General features: G+C 34.9%; 1 protein-coding gene across 1 annotated transcript in view; it reads left to right on the top strand.

Moving 5' to 3' along the window:
• Positions 1–14,251, top strand: part of ATRX (ATRX chromatin remodeler) — a 229,616-nt gene that overhangs the window by 19,681 nt on the left and 195,684 nt on the right. Inside the window, exons 2-7 of the mRNA XM_058441328.1 lie at positions 529–584; positions 1,521–1,573; positions 2,454–2,581; positions 5,223–5,336; positions 10,227–10,336; positions 14,133–14,200. Of these exons, the coding sequence (XP_058297311.1) occupies positions 529–584; positions 1,521–1,573; positions 2,454–2,581; positions 5,223–5,336; positions 10,227–10,336; positions 14,133–14,200 (529 nt within the window). The remainder of the gene's footprint in view (positions 1–528; positions 585–1,520; positions 1,574–2,453; positions 2,582–5,222; positions 5,337–10,226; positions 10,337–14,132; positions 14,201–14,251) is intronic.

Raw genomic sequence — 14,251 nt, 5'->3', positions numbered from 1 at the left:
AAAAAAAAAAAAAAAAAAAAAAAGAAAAAAAAAAGGAAAAGAACTACTCTTTGGTTTTATTGATTTTTTTTTTTTCTATTTCCTATTTCATTAGTTTCATGAATTTCTGCCATAATCTTTATTATTTCCTTCTCCTTGATTTCGGTTTAGTTTGCTGTTATTTTCCCAGTATTTTATGGTAAAATGAAATATACTTTATTGGTAGTATGTTTTTTGTTTTTAGTGTAATAGTTTAAATTTTCTTCTACTGGGAAATGTCTTGCAATATTTATAAACTACAACAGGAAATGTTTTTATACCAAAGTAATCTTTATAGAGATTTCATGCTTTATAAGGAGGGGTTAGTATGCAAAAGGAGAGTGATTCTAGTGAAAGAACACTTCTAGGAATATTTTAATGTGAGTAGTGTGTTAACAATACTGCCAGACTTCATAGTGTGAGAATGGGTTTGTGGAGTTACAGGTATTGATGTTCTGTTTGATAATGCATTGAAGAGATAAATAATGTTCTTTATTTCTTCTTTTTTAGATAAAATCAGTAGTTCTGGAAGTAACTCTGATATGATGGAAAACAGCAAGGAAGAGGTAAGGATAATTATTTAGAGATACTTGTTAGTTACTATTAACCACCTAGAGCATATGTCTTTAGATTGCTTCTAGACACATGTATGTGTCGAAGGCTACTGATACCCAGTTGTCATTATACTTCAGTTTCGTTGTTTTCCAGTTTGAGAACAGGTGTTCATTGTTCCTATTATTGTTGTGGTTCACTTCAGTGGTTTACCTAAAGTCAGACAACTGAAGACTTTCCAACAGATAGATATTTAACTGTCTTTATATTGCCCCAGAGGTGTTCGAGGTGGATGTTATGGGCATGAACTCCATGGTTGTGAAATCTCTCAAAACTTGATATCTAGAGTCTGCTAAGCATTATCATAGCAACTCGTAACGAGGTCCTTTGCCTGATACACAGGTCTACAACTATGGTTTTGGGAATTTTTTGACCTACTGTAAAAAAACTGAATCCAGTAAAATATATTGATTATACTGCAAAATGAGGGTAAGTTTAGTATCTCAAAGCAAGTTGTAGAAGTTACTTCATGCCATATGTTAGCTTAGAGAAGAATGAAACATATTTAGATCCTTAAAACTCCCTACTTCTGTTGAGATCTGATTACTTCTGCATCTTTGTTTTGTCTTTGTTGACTAGGGCCATGATCATTTTACAGCAGTGTATTCCCCTCAGCATGCCACAGCAACCATGTAAAAAACGAGAAATTTAATCTTCAGCCAAGGAAACCTGGCAATAAATGAGAATTAGTTTTTATTTTTATTTTTTTGCATCTGTGTTCCTTATGTGGTAGAGAATTAGTTTTAGAAGTTCCTTTTAGAAAAATATTCTAGGCACATAAATAGCATCTCATTGTATCACTGTATTGAAGTTGCTATAGGGAAATAGCTAATTGTAGGGATACTGTTTTGAGAGTTTTATTCACTTTTATATTTATGTCTCACATCTAGGGAACTAGCTCTTCAGAAAAATCCAAGTCTTCAGGATCGTCACGATCAAAGAGGTTGGTTGATGTTGAAGGGACAAAAAGTTACTTTCTTTTTCAGGTTGTTTTCTGTTTCTAAAACCATATTTTTTCTGAACTCATGTCAAGCACTATTCTGAGTTAACTATTCTATACAAATATACATATTTGAAAATGATTAGCATAATGTAATGAATCCCCTTGTATCTATCACCTGATTTCAACAATTATTATTTGTTCTAACTTTGAATTTTAAAGGGTTTTTTAAGGATTTATTATATATTAGTGGCCCTTGCAATATGTAGTTTATTTCATTAGACAATATATGTCTTTGAAAAAGCAGAAAATAATTGTTGAATGCCTTATGAGGCAGTGGGTTTTTTGGGTTATATGAAATTGTCTAGGATGGGGAGTTAGTCATCATAGTTGTAAGTTATAAGGAGAAAAAAGAGTGGTAAAAAACACTTTTTTTCTGCTAAATTGTCAACTCAAGTCATACATAAAAACTGAAACTTTTCTAACGTAATATAGTACCCAATATACTATGCAGTATAATTCTTATTAGAAGTTTGCCGCTTAGTCTATTGGGCTTTCATTGTTTCTAACCAGTGGGAATGTCGCTTAAAAACCAAGCTTGCTTGATATTAATTTATTCTCTAAAGTAGTGATTCTTAAAGAAGAGTGTCCTCCAAGGTCTCCCTGGTAGCTTTTTCAGAATGCATGTGCCTTGGTCCTGCTCCAGACCTACTGAATCATAATCTTCAGTGATATAGTATAGACATACATGCTTCCCTAGGTGATTCTGATGTGCGTCCTGGTTGAGACCCACTGCTCAATCTCAACATGTTATTTATGTTCTTTGGATATTGTTCCAGTTGTCAGAAACGTTCATAATTCTATGAACTTAATTCTTTCATAGGAAACCTTCAATTGTAACAAAGTATGTAGAATCAGATGATGAAAAACCTTTGGATGATGAAACTGTAAATGAAGATGCGTCTAATGAAAATTCAGAAAATGATATTACTATGCAAAGCTTGCCAAAAGGTAATGTGTGTTAATTTTTCATGAAGTTAAAGTTGAAATGAATTTTTAAACACCATTTTTATAAAATTGGAACTTGATTACTGTTAGCTATGTACAAAAGACCAAACATGGCATTTTCCTAGTGGTTGTCTAGAAATATATTTATATGCCAATGATAATGTGTGTTATTGAAGTTAAAAATTTGGAATATTCAGTTAGTTTTGTAAAGAATGAAATCTATTTTTTTCTTTCCTTTGAGTTTTAGACAAGGGGCTTTAGTTTCCAAATTATATTTCAATGTGTAAGCAGGTTTAAAAATTTAATATATTAGGTTTTGGTTCAGTCAATGTTAATGTGCTTGCTTTATACAAAAATGTAATGACTGTTCCTGAAAACTTAAAAAAAAATCATTTACAGTCTAGTTTAGTCTTACTGCATTCTTAAATTCCCTAAGGCTAAAAGCTGAAGTTAACTATCATAGATAGATTTAGTTGTATTTCTTGCCGTTATCTTTTTTAAAAAACTTTGTCACATACCTCTCAACTGTTGAAGTTCTAACCATAAAACCTTGTTAATAAGAATGGGGAAAAATAGCCAAATGAATATCTTGGACTCTTCATAGCTCAAGTCTGAGAGCAATATAATTGGATGATGAGAATGACTGGGGACTTGGTTCAAAGAGTCAAATTTTAGATTTTTTTCTTTGTTAAATAATATGTTGTAGTCTCTTGGCAGATTTTTCAAATTCATTCTCATAGATCTTTTACAGCATTGCTTATTAAACCTTGTTCCCTGTCTATGTTTTTATGACATATTTTCAAATTATGGAAGTTTAAAAAATACAGCAGGTAGGAGGGATGGGACTTCCCTTGACTAGGATAAATTAGAAGTTACAAAAGGTGATAAATGAAATGAGGAAAGGAAATTAATGAAAGAAGAGAGATAGGGGCCTACCACTTACTTAGCTTTGCAAATCATTTATGACAATTTTATATAATGGTTTTGGTGGCCAAGGGCAGAAACAACTAACATGGGAGTCTAAGTCCCATAGGTGGTGACTTACTTTGGATTTTTACATTCTCAGTGGTTGTCACTGGGAGTGTTTATAATGTAAGAAATAGGAATTCAAACTTTTGTTTTAATTGTACTGTGGAAGAAAGTCAGCATATGATGTTACTAACCTGAACTGTGCCTAATTCTGTCAGACCAAAACAAAAACAGACCCGTTTCATAAGGTTAAATTTGGGTGTTTATATTATTGTTGTAATATTTATTGAGTATGTATAAGTACCAGGCTCTTACAGAATTAACTCCTTTAATCCTCAAAACAACACTGTAAGGTAGTTATTATTTTGCTTGTAGAGATAAAGGAACAAATTCAGAACCCAAGGAACTTTTTCAGCTTTAAATTGAGAAGCTAAGATTTCAACCCAGGTCTGCTTGAATCCAAAGCCTAGTGAGTGCTCTTTTCACTCTGCTGCTTTGCTTCCAATTCTCCCTAAAAGAAATCTAGGGAGAATTCAGTTTTTTTTTTTTGTTGTTGTTGTTGTTAATTTAAAATCTTTAGTTCTTTTCAAATGCTGGGGCTTCTCTGAGAGTGTATACATGCAATGATTGTTGTGAATAAGTTTTTTTTGGTGGGGATTATTTAATTTTACTACAATCTGTAAAATCTCAATCATCTGTGTCCTCTCCGCCCCCCACCCTTTCAGAGACTCAGAAACTCATTTACCAACTAGATGCTATAACTTGTCAAAATTTGCTTGTTGAATAACATAGAGCCATATTTCAGAGAAAGCCCCTGGTGACTACCTGCTTTTTCTTCCTTAATTGTTGCCAATGATAGCCAATTACTAAGCCCAGCAATGTAGGTAAACATTGAAACCTAAACCCTTTTTACGATGCCTGTCTTATTTGCTCTTGAGAGAACTAATGAAAACTTAAATTGATAGCCTCTCTCTTCAATTCACATGTTTTATAGTTAAGGAAGGACATTCTTTCTAAAATATTAACATAGGGATCAACAAATGATCTCATTCTACAATTTATTGTTAGGGTACTTCAGCTAAAGTATCTTAATCTGTTAAAACTCTTTAAGGACTTTACAGAGTGGTGAAACTTTGACATACCAGTTGGGAAATGCTGCAGTATAGATACAGGAGTAATAGAGTAAACTTCATTTCCCCCACCAATACCCCTCCCTTGCAATATAAAACTACCCTTAAAAATCTTTCTGAGTTTATGATTTGGATTATGAAAATAGGATGTCTTTAAAAATTTTTTCCCTCTGAACTACATATTTTATGAATTCTTTATGGCTTAGCATAGATGTTCATATTCATAACAGCTTTTGTGATAGGCACTATAAAAATTCAGAACTGGGTTGAGGCTTTCTATTTGATTCACATATTTCTTTTGTAATCACTCCATAATACCTCCCTTTCCTGTTTTTATGAACTATATTTCAACAAATAAACTGATTGTTGACACCTGGCCCTTTTACTATTTCCCTGTTTTATTTACTTTTGTGAGGTCCTTATACCAATATCTAAAGCTTGAAAGAAACTATGTACCAGCAATGTTGGCTTTATCTGAACTGAAGTCTTGTACTTCACTTGCACATTTAATATGTGTAATGGTTTTTTAAATGAAATCATTCTAGGTACAGTGATTGTACAGCCAGAGCCAGTGCTGAATGAAGACAAAGATGATTTTAAAGGGCCTGAATTTAGAAGCAGAAGTAAAATGAAAACTGAAAATCTCAAAAAACGCGGAGGTAAATACAAGTGAAAATGAAACATGAATTTAAATTGCTGTTTATGACCATATTGGAAAATCTGATATGCTTACTAAAAATACCTCCACTTTTCTGCCTTTTGTTTATTAAAAGCACTACTTAAATATAACTTCTGTTTCTCTCTGAGCTCTGAAGCAGAAAAGGTTAAACACCATTTATCGAAACACCTTTGCCTTCAGTGGCTGTTAAGTTATCTCAAGAAGCGTAGCATTTCCTTCTTCCACATGTTCTATAATACATATATGCCATAATACTATGTTTTCCCCCCAACCCTAAAAGAATTTTAGATTCATGCAAAATCTTGTCTGTGGCCTACAGGTAACTTTATATATTTAGAGTTGCATAGAGTGACGTACATCTGCACTAGTATTAGTTGGGGTATTATAAATGCAAGTCCCTTGACTCCACTCCTCACAAATTAGAATTTCTGTTGATGAGGTCAAGAATGTACTCTAGTTTGTTCTTGTGTACACTGAAGTTTCAAATCCACTAATCTAAGGACAGCAACATGGACATAAGTAGGAAGGAGTAGGGAGCTAGAGCTGATAACTCTCCCTCTGTCTTCCAGAGGCACCTCTCCCTTTGTCTGTCTATCCTCCCTTAAACACACAAATGGTGGGGAGTGGTGGCTCACACCTGTAATACCAGCACTTTAGGAAGCCAAGGCAGGAGAATTACTTGAGTCCTGGAGTTCGAGACCAGCTTGGGCAATATGGTGAGACCCCATATCTACAAAAAATAAAAATATCAGCCGGACATAGCAGCGCATGCCTGTTGTCCTAGCTATTCTGGAGGCTGAGGTGGGAGGATCACTTGAGCCCAGGTGATTGAGGCTGCAGTGAGCCGTGATTACACCACTGCACTGCAGCCTGGATGACAGCGTGAGACCCTGTCTCAAAAAAATTAAAACACACACACACACACACACACACACACACACACACTCTCTCTCTCTCTCTCTCTCTCTCTCTCTAATATTGGCTAACCATCTATAAAAAGTTTGTATCAGAAGGATTCATTTAGAAATAATAGTGGACTATGTGTCCCACTTGTTTGTGTGTGATTCTTAAATGGTGCCTATATATATTTTGGGGCAGCTTAATAGAGCCAGAATTCATAACTATAAAAGGAATGAATCTCCAAATGATAGAACATGACACTAAATTTCTAAGTAGAAGTGTAGTGAAAGCATATCCATTTAATATTGATCGGATTATATAATTGTGAAATTATAGTGAAGTTCTTATATTGGTGAAATTTTGTGTAGATTTTTATTTTAATGCTATGATTATCTTGCTGGAACCAGTAAAATATGTCTATTATTATAACATATTTTATATATTCGTTTTCCGATTAAATAATTTATAAGGTTGTTGGCAAAAATAAAGGAAATATTATTTAATCTTTTGTCCACAAAGGGGTAGTCAACTCCTTTTGAGCATAAGGAATCTTTCTGAGAATCTAGTTCATGGTAGGGAAACTGCCATTGCAGCAACAGAGCTCATTAAAGCTAAGGTAGTAGTCTTAAAATTTAAGAGAATCCTCAATTAGAAAGTGATGGTGAAGATCAGTAGTAAGAGTATCTTTCCTCTGATCATAGGTTCTCTAGAGAAGACAAATAACTAAGTGTTCTGCATTGTGTACACTTAGTGTACAGAGTGTCTAAGTGGTGTTTTTTTTGGGGAAGGGACCCTGTAGCAGTCAGTGTCTGAAATGTGGATAAGGGCTGAAAGAATAAAAGAACCACTGTTGTTGATGAGGGTATTCCTAGTGCCACTTTGGTATGCTGCTGGCATTTGGTCTCAGCTGATAAGTTTCAGGAACATTTTATTGAATGTTCTGTGTAGGAATGTTTTGATATCACGCTTAAGGGAATACATACATTTATAGCCATCAGTAGCTCTTAAATCTTTCACGTCTATTTTCATCTTAATGATTTGTTACATTTTTAAGCTGTCAGAAGTCACACAGGAAATTTAACACTAGGCTTACTTTATATACACATATATAGATAAATTGGTGATCTGAAATACTGAATTGGTGTAGTTAATATTTAAACTTTTTAAGAAAGCTAGTTCCAAAATTGAACCCTAACTTACAAAACTGTCAAGAATGTAAACTTTATATATGAAGTCTTATATTGATTTGGAATAATATTATAACACAAAGATATGGCTAAAGTTAACATTTTAGGAGCTGATTTTTTAAAAAAGTTTTCAGTATCATACCCTATTTTGACATTCTCTTCCCAGTTTAATGTTAGAAAATATATTTTACACCTAACTTTTTTATATGACACAATAATTTTGTTCTATTTAAAACCGTTAAAATCTGTTGAGCTCAGAAATGAAAATGCCTCTTTTCCATTTATACCCTGTGTTACAATTTTAAATATATTTCATAACTAAAAATAAAAAATTTAAACATGTATACAGCAACAAGTACATAAAGTAACATTTCAACATTTTACCATATTTGCTTCAGATCTCACTTAAGTAAAATATTGGTTCAGTCCTACTCTCATCCATTTCCCCTTCTTCCCACCCCACAGGTAATGATTATATTGAAGTTTTATGCATGTGCATGTGTGTGCATGTTTTTCTATGTATTTTATATATGTATTCATAAAACATTTTTCATTTAAAAGTATAACAAAATAATATGCTGTGTATATCATTTGGGAACGTTTTTCATTTAACATTGTTTTTGAATTGTATTCATGTCAGTAAATGTACATCTAGTTTGTTTATTTTTCATTGCTCTATAGAATTATGTTGTATCAATAAGCCACTATTCATTTCCCACATAGGAAGTTATTCCCAATTTTTCATTTTCTAATTTTCTAATTAGTGCTGTGGTGAATATCCTTATATTTGATTCCTTGTGCACATGTGGGAGAAAATTTCCAAAGAATTACCTAGTTTTGTTTAATTCTTGAGCGATATATGCACCAAAGCACATAGAAGATGCTTAGTAAGTATTACTTAACACTGGATGAACATTCAGATTCTATATTTTATTTATCTTGTTAGTTTATCTGAATGAAATCATTATTTGAAATGAAAAAGTATGCTGTGGTGTATTTGTTTCTGTTAAAACAAATACAGAATATATGAATACCCAAGATCAAACTGGTGTTTGTAAATAATGTAATTATAATTCATTAGACTTGTAATGCCTGCTGTTAGGTAGGTTGAGATGGGAGGATTGCTTCAGCTCAGGCGTTTGAGGCTACAGTGACTTATAATTAATTGTGCCATTGTACTCCAGTCTGGGTGATGGATTGAGACCCCATCTTTAAAATTTAAAAAAAAAAAAAAACATAAATAAAAATATTAGCAACATAAATAGTAAACCTTCAAGTTTACTATTATCTTCTAAAAAAGTATGATGGTGTTCTTATACATTAAAATTTTTAGCTTCTGGCTAGGTGTGGTGGCTCACACCTGTAATCCCAGCACTTTGGGAGGCTGAGGCCAGAAGATTGCTTGAGTCCGGGGGGTTGGAGACCAGCCTGGGCAACACAGTGAGACCCAGTCTTTAAAAAGAATTAGCTGGGTGTGGTGGTGTATGCCTGTAGTCCCAGCTACTCAGGAGGCTGAGGTAGGAGGATTGCTTGAGCCTGGGAGGTAGAGGCTGCAGTGAGCTGAATTTGCACCATTGCATTCCAGCCTAGGTGACAGTGAGACTCTAGCTCTTAAAATTTTTTTAAAGTTTCTACAAATAAAAATATTTATGATAATATTTGGGTCCATGGTGCTTTGGACCTTAAACCTAACAGAAACCCAAAAGAGAAAATTAAAAGGGTGAGAAATATATGTGATGTTTTGTTTTTTATTTAAGGATGGAGCCAATTTGTTTTTTAGTTGTTTCCTTTTTATTTGTGAATGTAAGCATTTTGAGTGACTTCTTCTGAATTATAATCTACCATCTTATTTTGATCAAGGTCTTGGTTGCACATCAGGATCATCTTTGAAACTTTAAGAAAATGTCTGAGAGATTTTAATTCAGTGTTTTAGGGGTGGGAATGGCTGTTTTTAAAAACATTCTTCAGATGACTCTAATGTTTAGCTCAGGGTGTGAAATACTGCCTTAGCAGAACTAGGGACAAGAGGGAGGCTGGAGAGGTTTCTGTAGGTTTTCTTCAGTCTGTTTTTCAGGAGACAGTACAGGATGGGACTCTGCCTTTTTCCCCCAGTCGTTCTGATGTTTTGCTGCCAAAATAGATACACCTGCAATGCCTTGTTTGTCTTTATTTGGAAATAGTAGACAGTGTTGATATGGAGTGGATAGTGGAGTACATGTAGAAAAAAGGCAGGTTAATGACAATTATGGATAGTGTTGAAGTAAATATTAGGAAGGAAATTGGTAATATCATAAAATTACCAAGTTTTTACATACCATATTGATAGTGTCTGTGCAGATAATTCCACTTTGAGAATAAAAACCTTTATGGCATACTTAAGTATAGGATTGCAAAAGAATCTGTTCCATATACGTCACCTACTTCCCCATTCTTTAAGGACTGATACTGAATTTATTTACAAAGCAGTAACAAAATAAAAAAGAGCTCTTGGCCCCTAGTTTTAGAACTTTTTATGGGTTCTCTTAATGTTACTTTGAGTTGTAAAAAATGGCATTTGCATCTGTAAAAGGAAACAATTAGGATTTGTAACTTGGAATTTCCAATGTTGTCATGTGCTTAGTAAGTCGATAAAATATTAACCTTTTTTACTTGTGTCCAATATGCCATTTTTCTAAGGATTATGAGGTATTTCATTTCTAATACAAAAGTTACAAAATGCTGACTAAAGTAAGTATCTTTTTCTGTGTGTAAATGTGTGAATAATAGCCACTCCTTTCTCCTAGAAGATGGGCTTCATGGGATTGTGAGCTGCACTGCTTGTGGACAACAGGTCAATCATTTTCAAAAAGATTCCATTTATAGACACCCTTCATTGCAAGTTCTTATTTGTAAGGTATGTAATGATCTGTTGATATTTCATACCATAAATATTTGAATGCTTACCATATACCAGGCCTTTGAGGGCACAGTCTTGAAGAAACATGGAAATGGTATCTGCCCTTAGAAGACTTCTATTGTAGTGAGGAAAATAGACATACAAAGCCTAAGTGTCATGATAGGGGAGATACTGTGATTATGGGAGCACACCGGAAGCCTGTGTAAATAGGATTTGGATGGCTTTCTAGTGGAAAGCTGATATGTGAAATATGAATAAGAATTAGTCTGGTAAGTGAGATTGGTTCATCATGTTCTGGGAAGAGGCAACATAGTATTCAGATACTGGTGGTTGAGGGAGAGCTTGGTGTGTTTGAAAATCTCAAGAGTGGATGTGTGTAATGTTTGTGTTTTATAATCTTTCCCCTTATATATCCTACTTCCCCAAATGTAAACTATCTATGTGGAGCAGGGTTTTGACATAACTTGGAGATGATAGAATTAAAAATGTTTTTTATATGTTGGTTATAATTTTAACAGTCTGTGCCACTTTTTTGTTAGTAATACCTTGGAGTTAATTTTAAATATCTATAAATGTGGGCCCGGCACGGTGGCTCATGCTTGTAATCCTAGCACTTTGGGATGCCGAGGCTGGTGGATCACCTGAGGTCAGGAGTTCGAGACCAGCCTGGCTAACATGGTGAAACCCCGTGTCTACTAAAAATACAAAAAATTAGCTGGGCATTGTGGCGGGTCCCTGTAATCCCAGCTACTTGGGAGGCTGAGGCAGGAGAATCGCTTGAACCTGGGAGGTGGAGGTTGCAGTGAGTCGAGATTGCACCATTGTACTCCAGCCTGGGCAACAAGAGGGAAACTTCGTCTCGGTAACTACCTACCTACCTATAAATGTCAAGGTTATGGTTTTCTTAACTCATATTCCTGCTAAGATTAATCCTATGTTAGTTTGTTTCCCAATAAAAAGCTGCCTTTGAAATGCAGTGGCAGGCCATGTTTTCCTGGGAATTCTAGCTCTAGATCTTGCATGAATTTTTGATAGATTCAGACATGCTTAAATGAACTGTACTTTGTTCTTTAGCAATTTGTATCCCTCCTTTCCTTGAATTCAGTTCAGCCAGGGGCCTATCTAGGGTATGTATTGGAGAGTTTCGTTTTAAATTGTGACAGTAGAATCTAATATTGCTGGATTTGTGACATGTGTTTGCCTTTCTGTTTTCTTATCTATATGATTGTCTTTTTTCAAGAACCACTCTGTTGAGCCTAGGCCATTTCACTAATCTGTAGTTTGTATCAGTGAGCACCTTTTCCCTTTCTGCAGTCCCACTGGAAAGACTGAAGTCAGTCAAACTTGGATTTGAATAACAGCTTTGCCTCTTACTAGTTGTATGACTTTAGATTTATTTACATATTAATGAAAGTTAGCCTTTTCTCTCATAATATGTCCTACCTTGCATGGTAGTTATTTTGATATTTAAAGATAATATAGATTAATTGTTTAGCTGTATACATAGTAGCTGTTTGTATATGGTGGCTATTAAAATTGCTAAGTACCCACATTTAATACATTTTTATGTAGAGCTTTAGTAGCTAGTTGTATGAGACCAGAAATTAGCTTTACTAAAATCTTTTGTAAACTTTTTTTTTTTTTTTTTTTGAGACAGAGTCTTGCTCTGCTGCCCAGGCTGGAGTGCAGTGGCGTGATCTTGGCTCACCACAACATCCACCTCCTGGGTCAAGTGATTCTTCTGCCTCAGCCTCCCAAGTAGCTGGGATTACAGGTGTCTACTACCACACCTGGCTAATTTTTGTATTTTTAGTAGAGACAGGGTTTTACCCTGTTGGCCAGGCTGGTCTTGAACTCCTGACCTCAAGTGATCCACCCACCTCAGCCTCCCAAAGTGCTGGGATTATAGTTATGAGCCACCGCACCCAGCCAAAAATCTTTTATAAACTTTTAAATAAGGAATAGTGGTACTTGAGTGTATGGAAATCTGTTTCAAGGCATTAATTCTTGAGATAGTTAGATGTCTGGAAAATACAGACATTGGGTAGTGGGTAGCAGTGTTTATTTTATTTATTTATTTATTTTTGAGGCAGAGTTTCACTCTGTTGCCCAGGCTGGAGTGCAGTGGCGTGATCTTGGCTCACTGCAACCTCTGCCTCCGGGTTCAAGTGAGTCTCCTGCCTCGACCTTTAGAATAGCTGGGATTACAGGTGCTTGCCACCACGCCCAGCTAATTTTTGTATTTTTAGTAGAGACTGGGTTTCGCCATGTTGGCCAGGCTGGTCTTGAACTCCTGACCTCAGGTGATCCACCCTTCTCGTCCTCCCAGAGTGCTGGGATTATAGGCATGAGTCACTGCGCCCGGCTGGGGTAGTGCAGTGTTTTTGCTTTGAGTCTCTGAAACATGCACACATACTCCCTTTTTTTTTAAAAAAATTGTTTTTATTTTTAAAATTTTTGTGGGTTCATGGTAGGTATATATATTTATGGCATACATGAGATGTTTTAATACTGGCGTGCAATGTGAAATAAGCACATCGTGGAAAATGGGGTATCCATCCCCTCAAGCATTTATCCTTTGAGTTACAAGAAATCTAATTACATTCTTTAAGTTATTTAAAAATGTACAATTAAGTTGCTATTGACTGTAGTCACCCTATTGTGCTATTAAATAGTAGGTCTTATTCTTTGTAATTTTTTGTACTCATTAACCATCCCCACCTCCTCCCTATCCCCTCACTACCTTTCCCAGCTTCTTGTAACTGTCCTTCATGACATTCTTCATTAGTTCATCCATGAGTTCAATTTTTTTGATTTTTAGATCCCACTTATAAGTGACAACATGCAATGTTTGTCTTTCTGTGCCTGGCTTATTTCACTTAACATAATGATCTCCACTTCCTTCCATGTTGTTGCATGTGACAGGATCTCATTCTTTTTATGGCTGAATAGTACTCCATTGTGTGTATGTACCGCATTTTATTTATTTATTTATCTGTTGATGGGCACTTAGGTTGCTTCCAAATCTTTGCTATTGTAAACAGTGGCCCAGCAATCATAGGAGTGCCAGTATCTCTTTGATATACTCATTTCCTTTCTTTTGTGTATATACTCAGCAGGTGGATTGCTGGATCATATGGTATCTCAATTTTTAGTTTTTTTGAGGAATCTCCAAACTGTTTTCTATAGTGATTGTACTCATTTACATATACCAACAGTATACAAGGGTTCCCTTTTCTCTACATCCTTGCCAGCATTTGTTATTGCCTGTCTTTTGGATATAAGCCATTTTAACTGGGGTGAGATGATATCTTATTATAGTTTTGATTAACATTTCTCTGATAATCAATGATGGTGAGCAGCTTTTCATATGCCTGTTTGTCATTTGTATGTCTTCTTTGGAGAAATGTCCAGTCTAATCTTTTGCCCATTTTTTGATTGGATTATTCGATTTTTTCCTATAGAATTGTTGGAGCTCTTTATATATTGTGGTTATTAATCCATTGTCAGATGGGCACTTTGCAAAATGTTCTCCCATTCTGTGGGTTGTCTTCTCATTTTGTTGATTGTATCCTTTGCTGTGCAGAAGCTTTTTAACTTGATGTGATCTCATTTGCCAATTTTTGCTTTGGTTGCTTGAGCTTGTGTGATATTGCTCAATAAATCTTTGCCCACACCAGTGTCCTGGAGATTTTCCCCAGTGTTTTTAATTACTTAAAAAAATAAAGTTTTTGTCCTTTATGAATGTTATCAATTTTGAATTAAATTTCCTCTTCCTCTTTTCTTTTAATAGAATTGCTTTAAGTATTACATGAGTGATGATATTAGCCGTGACTCAGATGGAATGGATGAACAATGTAGGTAGGTAATATAGATGAGCTAACATTCAGTGTTTCCTACTTTGGGGAGGAA

The sequence above is a fragment of the Hylobates moloch genome, unplaced genomic scaffold, assembly GCF_009828535.3.
Source record: "Hylobates moloch isolate HMO894 unplaced genomic scaffold, HMol_V3 SCAFFOLD_7, whole genome shotgun sequence".
In the NCBI taxonomy this organism is placed as follows: Eukaryota; Metazoa; Chordata; class Mammalia; order Primates; family Hylobatidae; genus Hylobates; species Hylobates moloch.
The sequence above is the reverse complement of the archived record's forward strand: the minus strand, read 5'-3'. Positions and strand labels throughout refer to the sequence as shown.